The sequence below is a fragment of the Oryx dammah genome, unplaced genomic scaffold (genome assembly GCF_014754425.2).
Source record: "Oryx dammah isolate SB20612 unplaced genomic scaffold, SCBI_Odam_1.1 HiC_scaffold_7, whole genome shotgun sequence".
NCBI classification, from domain to species: domain Eukaryota; kingdom Metazoa; phylum Chordata; class Mammalia; order Artiodactyla; family Bovidae; genus Oryx; species Oryx dammah.
Window position 1 is genome coordinate 36,005,934 of NW_024070191.1, and position 16,731 is coordinate 36,022,664.

General features: G+C 42.7%; 1 protein-coding gene across 6 annotated transcripts; it reads left to right on the forward strand.

The window, feature by feature from the left end:
* Positions 1 to 6: 6 nt before the first annotated feature.
* SMIM19 (small integral membrane protein 19) lies at positions 7 to 12,846 on the forward strand. 6 transcript variants are annotated; one of them, XM_040243253.1, is made up of 5 exons: positions 9 to 158; positions 3,177 to 3,308; positions 4,075 to 4,212; positions 5,725 to 5,849; positions 10,949 to 12,846. In XM_040243253.1, the coding sequence occupies exons 2-5, from the start codon at positions 3,202 to 3,204 to the stop codon at positions 11,011 to 11,013; spliced, it is 435 nt and encodes a 144-aa protein (XP_040099187.1). In that variant the 5' UTR covers positions 9 to 158; positions 3,177 to 3,201; the 3' UTR covers positions 11,014 to 12,846. The 6 variants fall into 6 exon arrangements, with proteins under 6 accessions (XP_040099192.1, XP_040099187.1, XP_040099191.1 ...); XM_040243252.1 differs by lacking the exon at positions 9 to 158 and adding an exon at positions 936 to 1,430; XM_040243258.1 differs by lacking the exon at positions 3,177 to 3,308 and having other exon boundaries at positions 7 to 36.
* Positions 12,847 to 16,731: the final 3,885 nt, after the last annotated feature.

The window sequence follows — 16,731 nt, forward strand, 5'->3', positions numbered from 1 at the left end:
CGCCTCGAGCGTTTGGGTCGGGCCGGGAGCGCGCAAGTGCGTGACTCCCCCGCCGGGGGGGTGGCTCCGGGCGAGTTGTGTAACCCTCACCCTCACCGCCGCCGTCACCCCCGGGGCTCCGGCCAAGTGGGAGCTCGAGTGCGCCCAGCACGCGGGTGGTGAGTCACCGAGTCCCTGGGCTGCCCGGCACGGGCGCCCTCAGAAGCCCACTGCCCTTCCTCGGCCCGCCGGTTGGCCCGTGACTTTGTCCCCTTCCGCCCCGGAAGCCGCAAACCTTGAGCGCTTCGCAGGATGGAGAGAAAAAAACCCAGTCGGTGGTGGTGGTGGATAGTGTTGTGTGAGGAACTCGTGGAACTGTTTAAGTGATTCTCATCTGGATTCGTTTCAAAATACCAAAGCTCTTAAGTGAGAGGCGAAATTGGTAACATTTAAGACGTGATGACAAGGGACCTTCAAAATTGAAGATCCCCCTGGAGGAGGGCGTGGCCACTCACTCCAGCCTTGTCTGGAGAAATCCATGCACAGAGGAGCCTGGTGGACTACAGTCCATGGGGTCGCAAAGGGCAGACACGACTTGGCGATCAAACCACCACCACCAGAGGTAGTATCAGGAACCCCAAAGAGGAGGGGAAAAAAAAATATATATATATATATATAGTTTATGATACAGTCACTTGATCCCAAGAAGAGGTTTAGTTCTCTACGTAAAAGTTTGTCAAACTGAAATCTATCCCTAGTTGTTCACGTTTTGCCAACTTTATCTCTGGATACTTATTTCAGCAACTCATTGCTGAAATAGTTCAAGCATTGATTTACAGGGAAAATACGTGGGAAAGGTTCCATTTTCTCAGAAAAGCCCTGCATGACCATCCAGGCACTCGGTGAGCTTGCTGAAATATCGATTAATTTGCCAGGCAGGAAACATTGTAATGCCCCTGGGCATTTTGTCCTCAAGAGGGAGGTTGTGTGTGTACACTTGGTTAGCCTGTGGGGAGCTGGGAGGGGGCTGGTCATAGTTCAGGCCACAAGGGAGCCGTCGTCTGTGCGGTGACTTTGGACAGGCTTACAGAGTCAAGTCATTGGTCATGTTGGAGGAATGGGCAGGACAGGCCTACCCCTGGTGCAAATCTTTCACAACTTCACTACTAAAAATAACTCAAGTGCATGTCCCCGGAACAGTAGTGTTACTGCATACTGTCATTGCATACCAATCAAGTTGTATAACTCTTGGTAAAATTTCACCATTTGTGGTCTGCAGTACTTTAGAATCCTTCTCCAAATATAAGGAGAGACTGGCAGATTTGTAGCAGGAGGAAGACAGACAGCTCTGTAGGAACACACCATTTATTGAGGGTTGCAGGAACAGAATTTTGTGAAACGCTGAAGCAAGAAATTAACCTGGTTCAGAACAGTCAGGTGTTAGAACACAGGTAGGAGACCCTTTCACAGTTGTGTCAGATAAAGGGCACCTACAAAATGTCTCAGTAGCCATAGATATGTATGTTCCTTGTTCCTTCTCTAATTTCTTGTTAACTCCCAATCCTGAAACCTACCCCACTCAGGGACGGCATGGTAATGCCAGGCCTTCCACAGGATCTCAAATCAGACACCTAAAGTCACCTCTCTCTCTTTTTTTTAAATAATTTTATTTATTTTTGGCTGTACTGGGTCTTCGTTGTTGCGCAGTCTCTTCTTTGGCTGTGGCGAGCAGGGGCGGGGGGCGGGTACTCTGTAGTTGAAGTGCACGGGCCTCTCATTGTGGGGGCTTCTCTAGAGCTCAGGGACGTCAGTAGCTGCAGCAAATGGGGCTGTTGTGGTTCCTGGGCTTTAAAGCACCGGCTCAAGGGTTTAGTTTCTCTGAGGTATGTGCAATTCCTCCCGGACCAGGGATCAAACCCATGTCTCCTGCTTTGGCAGGCAGATTCTTTAGTCATCTCTTACAGCCGAAACAGTCATTGTTATTTTACATTTTGGCACCAACAAAAATCTAGAAAAAAAATCTAGATTCCTTGCCCATAAAGACAGTTATAGTCTCCGATCTTCCAAAAGTTTCCCTTTAAGGTAGGTTGATTACTTACTATGAATAACGTTACGTTCAGAGAAACTCTGGAGTTCGGTTTTATTTATTTATTTATTTTCGGTTTTAAAGCATAAGAATCGAAACTGTGAATAACGTCAAATCCCCCTGCACCTCCCACTCTCTTAAAAACAAAAAATCCATCACCAGTCTTTAGTAGCTAGTAACTGTGTATGTTTAATGATTTAGTAATGTTTAGCTCTTGCGGCTGTAAAATTTTATCATTTAAATTCTGTTTTTATTAGTCTCTGACTAATTTTCCTAAGACCAATCTTTATTTTCATCAGACACACATAGATGTTTCAGAGACATTACTGTTGCTCTCAGTGTCTAGAATTTAAGTTAAATGGCCGTTCAGTGATACTCACTTTATTATAAATGAATACAGTCTGTCCCCAGACCTCTGATAGAGATTTCAGGTGTAAGAAAGGGGCCAACATGCCAGCTGACCTGGGAGCAGACCCTGGGAAAATTTCATTTTATGCAGAGGCAAACTGTAAGAAAAGGAAACAGACTCTGTCCTTAATGTACACTTGTTGACTGAGACAGATCTACATTAAGAAACATTCTGGAGGCTCATAGGACAGATATTTCAGTGGAGGAATTTCTACAATGCTTTCACTATTTTAGGATGTCTAGAAAAAATTGCAAAATGACTTCTTAGACATTCCACATACCCTTTTTCTTGGTATTAGAAAATGACTATCGCTAGAAACTACAGTAAGTTATCATGTGTCATTTGTTCAGTTTTTCTCCTTTTGACAGAGTGTCTAAAACAACACTTCTGAATTTCTTCCACATATTAAATCATTTATACTTACTTAGTTGAGATTTAACACAAGGGAAGAACTTTCTCCTTAAGGAACAATTCAATGAACTTCCCAACGGCAAGTGAGAAACCGGGACTCTTTCCCTCGCTACTTGATACACTTGCTGTTATCACTCTTATTTTCTGTGGGAATGTCCAAAGAATGCACTTCCTTGAATAGAAGTCACAGCTGTGTAAATAGCAAAAAGTGACTTTTTATAGCTTCTTTCAACCACATTTGGCCAGGAGGCCAAGGCTGCACAGATAAACCTGCAGACTTTGGTTTCCCAGGTGCGTCGGGGGCCTGTGGAAGAGCATGGTCCTGGGTAGCGCCTCTCATCAAAGCCACCGTCACGAGTCCAACAACGTGCTGTTCTCTTGGCATCCCAGCCAGCTGTGTGGGCCTGTGTCTGAAGTATTCAGGTGCATTTGCCCGGGTAATAGTTACAGGTTGGAAAATGTGCAGTGATATTTCAACCCATGTCCTTTTAGAAATATTTTTTTAATCTCCAAGTTTGAACTTTTAGGTAGGAGCTGTGATGTTTCAAAGTCAGAAATAAGGGGAAATGCATTCCGTGCCTCAGTGATCTAGATCAGGGTTGGTCAACTTTTTCTTGCCTTTTTTTAAACTTAATTTTTTATTTTGTTAATTAATATATTGGGGTATGATTGGTGGTTTACAATCTTGTGTTAGTATCAGGTATGCAGCAAAGCGACTCGGTTATACGTGTACATATAGCCATTGTTTTTCAGGTTGTTTTCCAATATGGTTTATTACAGTGTTGATTAGAGTTCCCAGTGCTACACGGTAGATCTTTGTTGATTATTTGATATGTAAGTGGTGCATATGTATCGATCCCAAACTCCTAATTTATCCCTCCCCACCCCCTCCCCTTTCCCTTTTGGTAACCATAAGTTTGTTTTCTAAGTCTGTGAGTCTGTTTTCTGTTTTGTAAATCTTAACAGGCCAGATTGTATATATTTGAGGCTTTGAGGGCTATGAGGCAAAAGTGGAAGATGCTGGTAGTACTCTCAACCGTTTAAAATGTATTCACCGGAAATGTAAAACCAGTTTTGGCTCCTGGGCCACAGGGAGACAAGCAGAGGCTGCCGCTGGCCAGTGGACCCGCTGTTTGCCCGCCTTTCTCCAGACGTCACACCGTCACCTGCCCCCTTTACTGTCTTACAGGCCCATGCCTGGGGGCTATGGAGTGATGGCGGACGATGGGGCCATGGACTACAGCGTCCACGAGGCCTGGAATGAAGCCACCAACGTGTACCTGGTGGTGATCCTCGTCAGCTTCGGGCTCTTCATGTATGCCAAGAGGTAAAGGCTTGAGGTTCTCAGGGTTGATGAGAAGATCCTGAGTACTGACAGGTTTTGCAGGTTGGTTGGGTTGATCTAAATTCAATGCACAAAAACGATTTCACCAGCATTTTGGTTCCTACTATCAAAGCTCTCTCTCCTCGTCCCTGCCCTCGAATACCAGACACCAGGACTTGGCTTGGAAAACGCAGCTGCTCCGAGAGCCGGGCTGTGAGTGCAGCTCTCGGCTCCCAGGCCAGCTGCTCTGTACTCCCATTCTATCACTTCTGATATAGCTCAGAGTTATCACTCAGCCAGTTCACTGTCACCCTCGGACGAGCACATATTTTTGGCCCATGTCCCTGAAATCCACAAACACCAACTCCTACATGTTCAGCACTTCTGTCCTCGCATGTTTCAAGCTTTTCCTTCTATTTCTTACGCATGACCGTGTCCCAGAACTTAGTGAATGATGTTGTATGGTCCAATATCTTGTCTGTCCATCCCGCAAACACTCAGTCCCCCCGAGAACAGGGGCTTTTATTTAACCTTGTGTCCCTGAAGTGGCGCATTAGTGTAAATCCTCCACAAATACTTCCTGCTGTCATTCCAGACACCGTCGCACAGTTTGACTGTCCTCTTCCACACTCCCTGTCTCCTTTAAGAACAGTGAGCAAAAAGGGAGGGAGGTGTTGCTTTGAAGAGGAGGAACAGCAGTAGTTAGATTGAGTTGCTTCTGCTCATAGCCACATGCTTTGTGACGTCCTGTACCAAGGTCAGAGGCGTTAGACAGTCCGGGATAATTAGTCATCCAAGAATAATTGCTGCCTGGCCTGGGAAATAGTTCAGATTCACCCTGCCCGTGGGACATGCAGGCTCGCCCTTCACAGCCCCGTGAGCCCTCAGCGGCTGGCCTGGACTCCAGGCTGGGGGGAGGGGCGAGAAGAGCCCCCACGGATCACCCCAGGGCCACTGGTAGGTGACAGCGGTCCCCTAAAGAGAGCTGCCACCTCCTCCCCACCCCACTGTTTTAAAAGCATAGACAGGCTCTTGTTCGTTTTAACTAGATGACCCCACTAAGGCCACGCTATCTATTTAAGAAACAGTTTTTTTCATTGTTTCCCAGAATTAAGGTCTGCTCACATTCTGTTTATTCAGTACTCCCAGTAAATTAGCTTTATTTGCATGACATGACAGGGAGGGAAAAAATCGTGCTTTTTTTGTCTGTGCATTTTTCTAAACAATAGGGCCTTTCTGGTGGAGATGAGGAGAGACACGTCGTACGAAGTGGGTGCACTCAGTCACTACTCTTCCTTTCTTGTAGCTCTGTGACTCTACATGTACAGCTTCTTACTTTCAGTGAAAGAAAGAATACTTGAGCCAAGGTGGCATCTCACGGGGACAAAACTGAAGAGGGGCTCCTGGCCGCTTATGTGCTTTTAATGCAGCTTCTGGTTACTACGATCACAAGAGTGTTACCGTCCTATAGCTGAGAATACAAATCTCTTTTCTGCATCATTTTTTGTGTTTTAGGAATAAAAGGAGAATTATGAGGATATTCAGTTTGCCACCTCCAGCAGAGACTCTGTCAGAGCCCAACTTTTATGACACAATAAGCAAAATCCGTTTAAGACAGCAGCTAGAAATGTACTCCATTTGTAAGTATACTCTGCCTAACTACGTACATGTTGCTTAGTCGCTCAGTCCTGTCAGACTCTTTGCAACCCCATGGACTGTAGCCCAGCAGGCTCCTCTGTCCATGAGATTTCCTGGACAAGAATACTGGAGTGGGTTGCCATTTCTTCTCCAAGGGGATCTTTCTGACCCAGGGATCGAACCTTTGTCTCCTGCTTGGCAGGCAGATTGTTTACCACGGCACCACCTAGGAAGCCTTATTACAGACATAGGCATGTGTAATACATACTTTTTAAAAAATTCGTGTCTAGTTTTCAAAGGTTATCAGAAAGAAATGATGGTTGCACAGGGAACTATATTCAATATCCTGTAACAAACCTTAATGGAAAAGAATATGTATATGTATGTATGTATATGGGAATCACTTTGCTGTACTCCAGGAACTAGCACAACATTTTAAATCAACTATACTTCAGTGAAAAAAAAAATTTTTTTTTAATTTTAAAAAATAGCTGATAATAGAAGCGTAGTACCCGGTTTGCATGAAGTTAGTGCTTCAGGACCCTTCCCCCATGTGGAGCCCTCCCCCTGAAAGGATCCCTAGCAAGCTGTTTGTGTGATCATGTTTTCTGAAAACTCAGCAAAAATTAGATGTTTTGCTCGTTGATGAGACTGCTGTCTGGTCCTCCTCTGACTTGCCTCATGTGCAGTGGCATTGAGGTGGCCACAAGCACTTTGAGGATCTAGCTAAGGGGAGGTTTTGAGTTGAAGCCACTTTTAGTTTGGGTTTGAATTTTGTGTTTACAGAGTTTGCAGTCACTTCAGTTTCAATTAAATGACCGCGTACTGTAGCCACATTATATGTGTACAGGAGCAGCTTCCAGGCCAGAGGTTATTAACATATCCTGTGAATCCGAACACTGAGTGTGTAGGTGGTGGAGAAGAAACAAAGGTTAAAGGGCGCAGAGCCAGGGTGAATGTTACATCCAAGCCACAACCTCTGATGCCACCATTAAAAAAAAAATGAGGTGTGGCTTCCATGGTGTGTCACTGAATGAGGAAGGGCAAGATGTAATTGTATATATGCTAGGGTGCCACTCCTTTAACACTGAATGACTGCAACATGTATGTGTAGTAAAAATGTTCTATCTCATTTTTCTTATCGACATATAGTTGAGTTACAATGTTGTGTTACACCTATCTTTACATGTATATAGCCCAGTGATTCCGCTATACATGTATATATATATATATATATGTATATATATATACATATATATATATATATTCTTTTTCAGATTTGTTTTTCCCTGTAGAACGCCACGAAATATTGAGTATAGTTCCTTGTGCTGTTTAGTAAGTCGTTGTCGGTCATTGTTTTGTATTCAGTTGTGTGTGTATGTTAATCCCAACCTCCCAACTCATCTCTCCCCGACTCCTTTATGTCTGTGGGTCTATTTCTGTTTTGTAAAAAAGTTCATTTATATCTTTTTTGTTTTTTAAGATGTCACATATAAGCAGTATCAGTGATATTTCCTTCTCTGACTTCGCTTACATGGACGTTTAGATTGCCTTCATTGTCTTGGCTATTATAAACAGTGAACTTGGCTTGGTTGTTATAAACAATGCACCTATGGACATTAGGGTGCACGTACCTTTTCATATATCCAGTTTTCTCTGGATGTATGTCCAGGAGTGGGGTTGCAGGATTGGGTAGCTTTAGTTTGTAAGGAGCATCCATCCTGTTCTCCATAATGGTTGTACCAGTTTACATTCCCAGCAAGAGTGTAAGAGGGTATGTTGTCTCCACATGATTATTTGTAGACTTTTTGATGCTGCCCATTCTGAGCCTTGTGGTTTGGATTTGCCTTTCTCTGATAATTAGCGACGTTGAGCATCCTTTCATGTGCCTGTTGGCCTTATCTTATGTCTTTTTTGGAGAAATGTCTGCTTAAGTCTTCTGCCCATTTTTTGATACGATTGTTTGTAAAAATGTTCTGTATAATTATGCAAGCCTGGAGGAAAGCTTGGAAAGATACACATGAGATTATTAGCATTCATTACCTTGGTGGGGATGCTGTGGAACTCCAGGAGAAAAGACAGTATTTTTAAAAGAAAGATGTCTGCAGTGAAATCTTAAACGTGAATGCGTGCCTGCTCATGGGCATAAAAAGAAGCAAGAAAGAATTATCAGCAAGATATTACTAGTGTATCTCTCAGGAGACTGGAATTTCAGGTGAAAAGTAGAAAAAAACACACATATATAATTTTTCTAACACAAGTAGAACTTCTAAAAATTCTTCAGCATAAATTTCACCCTGAGAACAGTTCCTCTGTGGAAAGGGGCTGCAGGGCTGATCAGATGAGAGGAAGATGCACTTTCAGTGTTTCCTCTCTGGGTCCCTTTTGCATTTTGTATCATATTCATGTGTTACTAGCTCAGAATAAGAAGTAAACCTGAATTTAACAGAGCAGCATTATTCATAGTATCCAGAAGATGGACACAGCCTGAGCGTCCTTGGCTCCTGAATGGTCCGCAGCCTGTGGTCTGTGCGTGCACAGGGATCCTTCAGCTTCTAAAGGGAAGGAGGTCTGACAGGTGCTGCAACAAGCAGGAACCTCTAAGACGTTATGCTCCAAAATTACTCCTATCAGGAAGTGAAGGAAGCCAGTCACAAAATAACAAATAGTCTGTGATTTCACTTCTGTGTAGCAAATTCCCAGAGACACAGAGTGGAGTCCTCTCCAGGAGCTGGGGGAGGAGGGGACAGGGAGCTTCTGTGTGCGGAGGAGAGAGGTCAGCGTGGGGTGGTGGGCAGACAGCTGTTGCTGGTGGTGGCACAGCAATGTGAATGGAGCTTCTGCCCCCGAACCACTTAAAAATGGTGAAAATGCAAATTTCAATGTTTTTGTATTGTACCTCAAAAAAAAATTTTTTTTTTAAGTATTAAAAACAAAAACACAGAGAGCGAGAAGCTCTGTATGGAAAATTAAAGGATTAGGTTTTCCTTGATGCCTACTCAAAACAGAGGTTAGTGGGAGTGCCCTAGGGGTAGCCTAGTGGTTAGGATTCAGTGCTTTCACTGCAGAAGCCAGAGTTCGATCCCTGGTGGGGGAATCTAGGATCCTGCAATGCCGCACAGCACAGCCAAAATACAAAAACAAACAAGAGACCCCCAGAAGTTAGTTGGCATCAAAAAAAAAAATCCACTGGCATAGCATATACAATTTTAAACCCAATGTACTGCTCTTTTTCTTCTTTAATGAAAATGGCATAAATATGAAATTTGTCCGAATGCCTGTATTTGTAAGGTGTGTTAGTTTCTGTTGCTGGTCTATTACCACAAATTCGGGGGCTGGCACAGCACAAATCTTACAATTATAGGTTAAAAGTCCCACAGCAGTTTCACTAGGCTAAAATCACAGTGTCAGCAGAGTTCTGTTTCTTTCTGGAGGCTGTGAGGGAGAGTGTGTTTCTTTGCTTTATTCAGCTTCTAGAAGCTACCGCATTGCTTGGTTTGTGCCCTTATTCACCCGTCTTCAAAGCCAGTGGCATTGCGTCTTTCTGGTCATTCTTGCATTTTTATAGCTCTCTCTGTCTCTGAACTCAGCCAGTAGAGGTTCTCTGATTTTCAGGGCCCCTGGGATCAGGTTGGGCCAAATAATCCAGGTGATTACATAATCCCCCCTCTCAACATCCTTCATCACAGCTTTAGAGTCCCTTCTGCCCTGGAAGGCAACATATTTACTGATTATGGAGATTAGGATGTGGATTGGAAGCCGTTGTTACAAATAGTGATTATTTGCACATTTGATGAGTCCCATCACATTGCATCATTTTTAGTGTTGATGACATATCTAATCCTGATTTCATCTGCAGGTTCAAGAAAGAAGCAAACAAAATCCTCTTCCTTAAAGAGTGAAAGTGAAAGTTGCTCAGCCATGTCTGACTCTGTGATCCCATGGACTGTATAGTCCATGGAATTCTCCAGTAGAATACTGAAGTGGGTAGCTGTTCCCTTCTCCAGGGGATCTTCCCAACCCAGGGATCGAACCCAGGTCTTCCGCACTGCAGGCAAATTCTTTACCAACTGAGCTACCCGGGAAGCCCAAGAATACGGGAGTGGGTACCCTATCCCTTCTCCAGGGGATCTTCCTGACCCAGGAATCAAACTGAGGTCTCCTACATTGCAGGCAGATTCCTTAAAGAGGACCCCCCAAATTGTATAAGCTTTAGGCCACAAAAGTCTGGATCTACCTTGAGTATATAAACAAATAGTATTTCTTCCTTTGCTGGTAAAAACTTAATGAAGAGACTGAAAGCTTCAAAGCTAAACCATTCACAAGACTTTGGCCCTCCACTCTCTAGTTTTCAGGTTAAGACCTTCAACAATTATTTCTCAGAAAAACAGAAACGGTACAGAATTGCAAGTCTGTTTTTTCTTCTCGTTTATATTAATGACAATGTTCAGTAAATGTCTTAGGCTTGTCATTTAATATATAGTCAAATTCCTTATGATGTGGCAGAAGCATTATTGATCATTTATCTTGAGGTGGAGATGGAGGATAAGAAAGAAGGACATTACAAAATGTTACTTTGAGTTTAGTAGCTTTATTAGCATTTACCCTATATTTTGGGCTTCCCAGATGGTGCTAGTGGTAAAGAACCAGCCTGCCAGAGCGGGAGACGTGGGAGATGCAGATTTGATCCCCGGGTCGGGAAGATCCCCTGGAGGAGGGCGTGGCAGCCCACTCCAGTGTTCTCGCCTGGAGAATCCCATGGACAGAGGAGCCTGGCGGGCTGCAGTCCACGGGGTCGCACAGAGTTGGACACGACTGACATGGCTGAGCATGCACTCACTCTGTATTTTAGTGTTCTGAATAAGCCAGTGTACAAAACAATAATAATAAGCATTTGAAAATGGATATGAGCACTGATGAGAAATTAGAGGATCACAAAGCATCATAAATTTCCTATAGTGAAAAAAAATTGTTTAAGCTAATTCTTTACTGAGAATCATGACTTGACTGTAATTTAATGATGTGAGCTCATAATGATTTTGTGACTTTATTAATTGTATCTCCTTTTTTCTTGTTTTTTCTTTTGTTTCTTTCCTTGTAGCCAGGAAGTATGACTATCAGCAGCCACAGAACCAAGCTGACAGTGTGCAGCTCTCGCTGGAATAAAATCTCAGAAAATCAGCGGCATAAATGCTTGTTGTTCAAGAGTGCAGTCTCCTCCCGCTACTAAATCATGACCAGCGTTTTGGGGTCTTTTTTAAAGTTCTGTCTCCATAAAATCATTTTGTTTGTGACTTTTCCCCCCAGTTTTCTAGTGTGTTTGGTTTCGCTTTTTAAAATTTCATCTCCAGATCATTTGTTACACAAATTGAAAATGCCTCCAAAGGCCTGAACACAGAGAGTCTGGGAAGGTATACAGTCACCAGAGGTGACAATCTTACCTTGGGAAGACCTTCACTCCTTCAGGATGCAGTCAGGAGCAAAAGCGCAAGAGTCTGGAGCCTAAGCCGCTTTTGGACGTTTTCGCAAAATTAAAAAATAAAAATCAAATCATTGACAGAATTTCCTCTTCGATTGTGTCGTGGGATACATGTCATAATGGATAAGGGACTGACGACCGTGTGTTCTTGGGGCTGTTGTTACCTCCGATTGAATCAGCCATCTTTGCTTCTTCAGGAGTCACACAGGAAACTGTCTTTTCTGTACCGGGAAATCCTGACGCACACCCCCTTGCTAGTTGTGGAAGTTTCCTGGGACTGGAGTTCGTTCCCCTTCATTGTGTTCCCACGAGGTGTGTCCTTCCACCAGAAGAGTCTTCTTCCAGCCATGCCAGGGCCGAGCTGCTGAATACTTGGGCACCTCTGACAGGTGCTAGCTACTTGCTTTGGGATCTTATGACTGTGAATGTTTAACTCTCTAGCTTCTTGAGCTTTTTTTTTTTTTTAACCATAATAAGCTTCCCTGTAGACTCATACCTTGTACCATTTTTCTGCTGAAAAGTTCATGCTGAAAACACTAAAATGTTTTTGCCCAGTTTTTCATATTTATTTAAAGAAAAACTGGTTGGAGGTAATAGCAGGTACATTTAACTCTCCATATAACTGTTCAAGAATTTGTTTTCAGGACTTCCCTGGTGGTGCAGTGGCTAAGACTTCATATTGCCAATGTAGGAAGCCTGGGGTTCAATCCCCTGTCAGGCAACTGGATCCCACATGCCACAGCTAAAGATCTTGAATGCTGCAACTAAGACCCAGAGCAGCCAAATAAATATTAAAAAAGAGAAAGAATTTGTTTTTGAATCAAATGCAATTTTAAAAGTTAGAGTTAATATTTTAAATGTTATTGCCTTTTCCTTTACAATTATGAAGTAAAGAATATAAATTTTATTGGGTTTTTTAAGATTTTTTTTTTTTTTTTGAGATGGACCATTTTAAAAGCCTTTATTGGATTTGTTATAATACTGTTTCTGTTTTTTGTGTTTTGGCTTTTTGGCCAAGAGACATGTAAGATCTTAGCTCCCTAAACAGGGATCAGACCTGCCCTGCCTTGGATTGGAAGGCAAAGTCTTAACCACTGAACCAACAGGGAAGTCCCAAGAATATAAATTTTAAATGAAAAAGTTTAGGCCAAATGAAATAATTTCAAGAAAATTGTACTTACTTTAAAATTTATGTCATTCAAAAAAGTGTATACTTTACATGGTGGATTGTTGAGTAAATGGAATAATTCTTTCTTAACCCACAGATGAGTTTGAATTCCCCACCTGTACCCAGAATGAATACATAGACTGAAGGATTGTAAACAGTGGTAATTATGGCCTGGGGCGAGCAGAGCAACAAGAGAACAGTCTCTTAAACTTTGCTCTTATGTAATCAGGGGTGGAAGTGGTTCATATGCTGTCACTGATGTGAGGCACAAACCTGGACAAATTATGAAAACTGGCTATCTCAGCTGATTCGAACAAACTGTGTACCTAAATAAATAAAAATCACAACAAAATTGATGGTGGTGGTTTTTTATTTGTATCCACTAGCCATGAAATTAAAAGATGTTTGCTCCTTGGAAGAAAAGCTATGACCAATCTAGACATCATATTAAAGAGCAGAGACATTACCTTGCTGACAAAGGTCCATCTAGTCAAAGCTATGGTTTTTCCAGTAGTCATGTATGGATGTGAGAGTTGGACTGAGAAGAAAGCTGAGTGCCAACGAATTGATGCTTTTGAACTGTGGTGTTGGAGAAGACTTGAGAGTCCCTTGGACTGCAAGGAGATCCAACCAGTCTATCCTAAAGGAGATCAATCCTGAATATTCATTGGAAGGACTGATGCTGAAGCTGAAGCTCCAATACTTTGGCCACCTGATGTGAATAACCGACTCATTGGAAAAACCCCTGATGCTGGGAAAGATTGAGAGCAGAAGGGGACGACAGAGGATGGGATGGTGATGGCATCGCCAACTCGATGGACGTGAGTTTGAGCAAGCTGCGGGAGTTGGTGATGGACAGAGAAGCCTGGCTTGCAGGTCCTGGGGTCGCAAAGGACACAACTGAGTGACTGAGCTGTACTGTAGACAGTATCAGATGGCTTTTTATTTGCATCCACTAGATGGTGAACATTGGACTCTGGCGAGTGAGAGAGGAAGATTCCTCCTCATTTTTCTGTAAAGCCTGATGATGAGAGTCACACCCCCTACCAGCAGGATCAACGGCGAGGCCGCTTTGAAGTTTCCTCTCTGCTTCCACAGCTGAGCAGGGAAGGGGGATGCCCCGCAGCCACACTTCAAAGCCACGCCAGCTGACTGTCCTGCTTCTGCACCCCCTTGCCTCTGGGAATCCACCAAGGGTCCACAACGGAGCTGTTTTCTCTGGAAGAAAAGCGGCATGGCTAATAAACAGCCCACTAACGCTGGTGTTCTCCTTTCCCTCATTTCTCTCTTTCACTGCATGAAAGTTGCGAGGTTAGCGCGTTGGGGCAGCTCCCCTGGGTGCACAGCTGGGCCAGCCCACTGCTCCAAGGGCACAATTGTTTGCTCTCAACCTTACACCGTTTCCGGTGGAGTTCTTGAGGATTCACCAGAAAGATGCAGAGTTTGTTGTAAGATTGCTGCGATGTTGGAAATATATTCACGTATTCAGTAACAGTAAGAGAGGAAATGGTATTAAAAGTAACTTCAGATATTAAGAATAAATGTGTCTTATTTAGACACTACTGTATATAAAATAACATGATATCACTTATATGTGAAATCTAAAAAAAGTTTTACAAGTGAACTTATTTACAAAACAAAAGACTCACAGATTTTGAAAGCAAACAGTTACCAAAGGAGAAACATCATGGGGGAAGGATAAATTAGGAGTTTGGGATTAACATATGGGTGCTGGAGAGCTGGAAATAAAAAGGACATTTGGCTTATATCCAACCTTATGCAAAATAGCAAGGCTCACAGAAGAGCGACTCGAGCTTAGTCTTAATCTTTTTCCCATGCGATTCCCTAATAAAGTCAGAGCCAGACAAAACTACAAGGCAAGAAGCACTCCCACCTGTCTTTTTGCCCGTCTTCAGCTTCTTTCCAGTCTGTACGGGTGAGGTTAAGTCTTGATTAAGGACTTAAGAGTGAGGATGAGGAGGTAACCCAAGAACTGTGGTGAGCCCTACATGGAAACTTCCAGCAACAGGTTGTCTTTCTCCTACCCTGGACCTGTCACCCACAAATGAACAAGCAGCCTGTAACACTGGAGTCTGCTGACCTTTATTTTATTTACATACAGTAAAAAGCTAAAGCTGTACAGCAGCCACACCCAAGGTAGGAAGATTATAAGTCAAAGGGGAAGCAAGTAACCGTCTGGGGTAATCGGGAGCTTCTGTGTCCCCAATGTGATACTGAAGGACCACTGTGCTATTCGTGTCTTTTATTTTTGATGTTTCTTATTCCAAAGTTAGTTTCTTCTCTTCCAAATCAAGAAGCAACAGAAGTCTCATTATTACGAAAGAGTGGCTCCATCCTGGGGATTTTCATGAAAGAAATATTTTGACAGATTTCAAACTAGCTGAAGAAAGCTGAGAATTTTAACTGCAACCAATGTTGATGTTGTTAAACTCAACTGCAAATCCCTTAGACCTCAGAAATCAGAAAAAAAAAAAGTCCCATGTGAAATATTTATGATATAACAAGTAAAGGTATTTTATTTATTTTGGGGGGAGGGATTATGTCTCTGAATAACATTTTATTTTGAGGTTTAAAAAACCAGGCACACTTAAGTTGACTACATGCCAGTATGGACTTCCCTGGTGGTTCAGACAGTAAAGAATCTACCTGCAATGCAGGAGACCTGGGTTCGATCCCTGGTTTGGGGAGATCCCCTGGAGGAGAGCGTGGCAACCTACTCTAGTATTCTTGCCTGGAGAATCCCCATGGACAGAGGAGCCTGGCGAGCTGCTGTCCATGGGATTGCAAAGAGTCAGACACGACTGAGCAACTAAGCACACAGCATGTGCTGATATAAATCTTATATCTGGAATGCTTTCTAGTAAATAGTAACTAGTCCAGAGTAAATGCTTGGTAGATAGTTGCTGAAATAATTAACTCACATCAATTTATAAAATTGATGTTTATTTTTTATATTTTAAAAAGAATTCTGCTTCTGGTAATGGAGGAATAATTGTGTCCAACTCTCTTACAGATAATGAGTTCAGAACAAAACAGTTTGAAAGAAGCCATAAACAGAGAAACAGGAAGAAGATAACCCTGGAAAGAAGGGACAGCAGTGGTTGAGATCTGTGTTTATATGGGTTTTTTGCCTGAAGGTATTTCTTAGTCCACCAGTTGAGAATAACTAGAACTTAAGCAGTGAAATTGATTTGACAAACAGGATAGAGTTCAGAACTTCTAAACTGAAAAGTGAGGAAGAACATCACAGAAAAAAAGTGAATTGCAGGAAAAAGTGAACCCCAGAAGGAGGAACCCCAAAATCTGCATATAAATCCTGCCAAGTCCTTGGCTGATCCCTGAATCTACATGAGAGACCCCAAGGAACCTGGCAGAAATCAAATAGCTGAAGGGACTAAGGGTGGTATTCAGCTGGTGCTTACCATTGGCCAGGTACAATTTGAATCTGGCCAAATTTAATCATCTGCTTGCACAAACCCAACACTTCTCAGAGGGAATTAACAGAATCTAGCGTCTCTAATACCATGTCATCCAAAATGCCCAACATATAATGAAAAAGTACAGGAATGAGAAGAGCATGAAAATGAGATCCACAGTCAGGAGAAGAAATGGGACAATATGGTCCATAGTCAAGAGAAAAAAATAGTCAAAGCAAACTGACTCCAAGATGACCTGGATGTTGAATTAGCAGACAAGAACTTCAAAGTAGCCATGACAAAGATGTTTAAATAAATAAAATACCTTCAAGTAAATGATAATCAAAAGGCTTTATCAGCAGCCAACCTGCTCAACAAGAAATACTAAAGAAAGTTTTTTTGGGAAAAAAAGAGAGAGAAGTGCTAGCACCTGGAAACTCATATCTAAGCAAATTCTAGGCATTATGAATAATCAGTTGGGGAAAGACATTGATAGAGCAAGTAGGGGCTCTTATCAAGAGGGAATGAAGAGTATGTAGAACACTTTGTACTGTTTTCATTTTTATATACGCTTGGAATTACTTTGTTATAGAAAAACATTTGTAAATCAACTTCTTGGTCAACCAGATTCTATTTTTTGTACCATATCAATCTTCACTGAAGTTGAAGCTCAAATACTTTGGCCACCTGATGTGAAGAATGGACTCCTTGGAAAAGACCCTGATGCTGGGAAAGATTGAAGGCAAGAGGAGAAGGGGATGACAGAGGATGAGATGGTTGGACGGCATCACCGACTCGAT

Coding starts and splice junctions, on each gene's coding strand:
- SMIM19 (XM_040243253.1), top strand. CDS start 3,202: ATGGTCCTGGGTAGCGCCTCTCATCAAAGCCACCGTCACGAGTCCAAC. Junction 4,213..5,724: donor CTCTTCATGTATGCCAAGAG/GTAAAGGCTTGA, acceptor TTTGTGTTTTAG/GAATAAAAGGAGAATTATGA. Junction 5,850..10,948: donor GCTAGAAATGTACTCCATTT/GTAAGTATACTC, acceptor CTTTCCTTGTAG/CCAGGAAGTATGACTATCAG.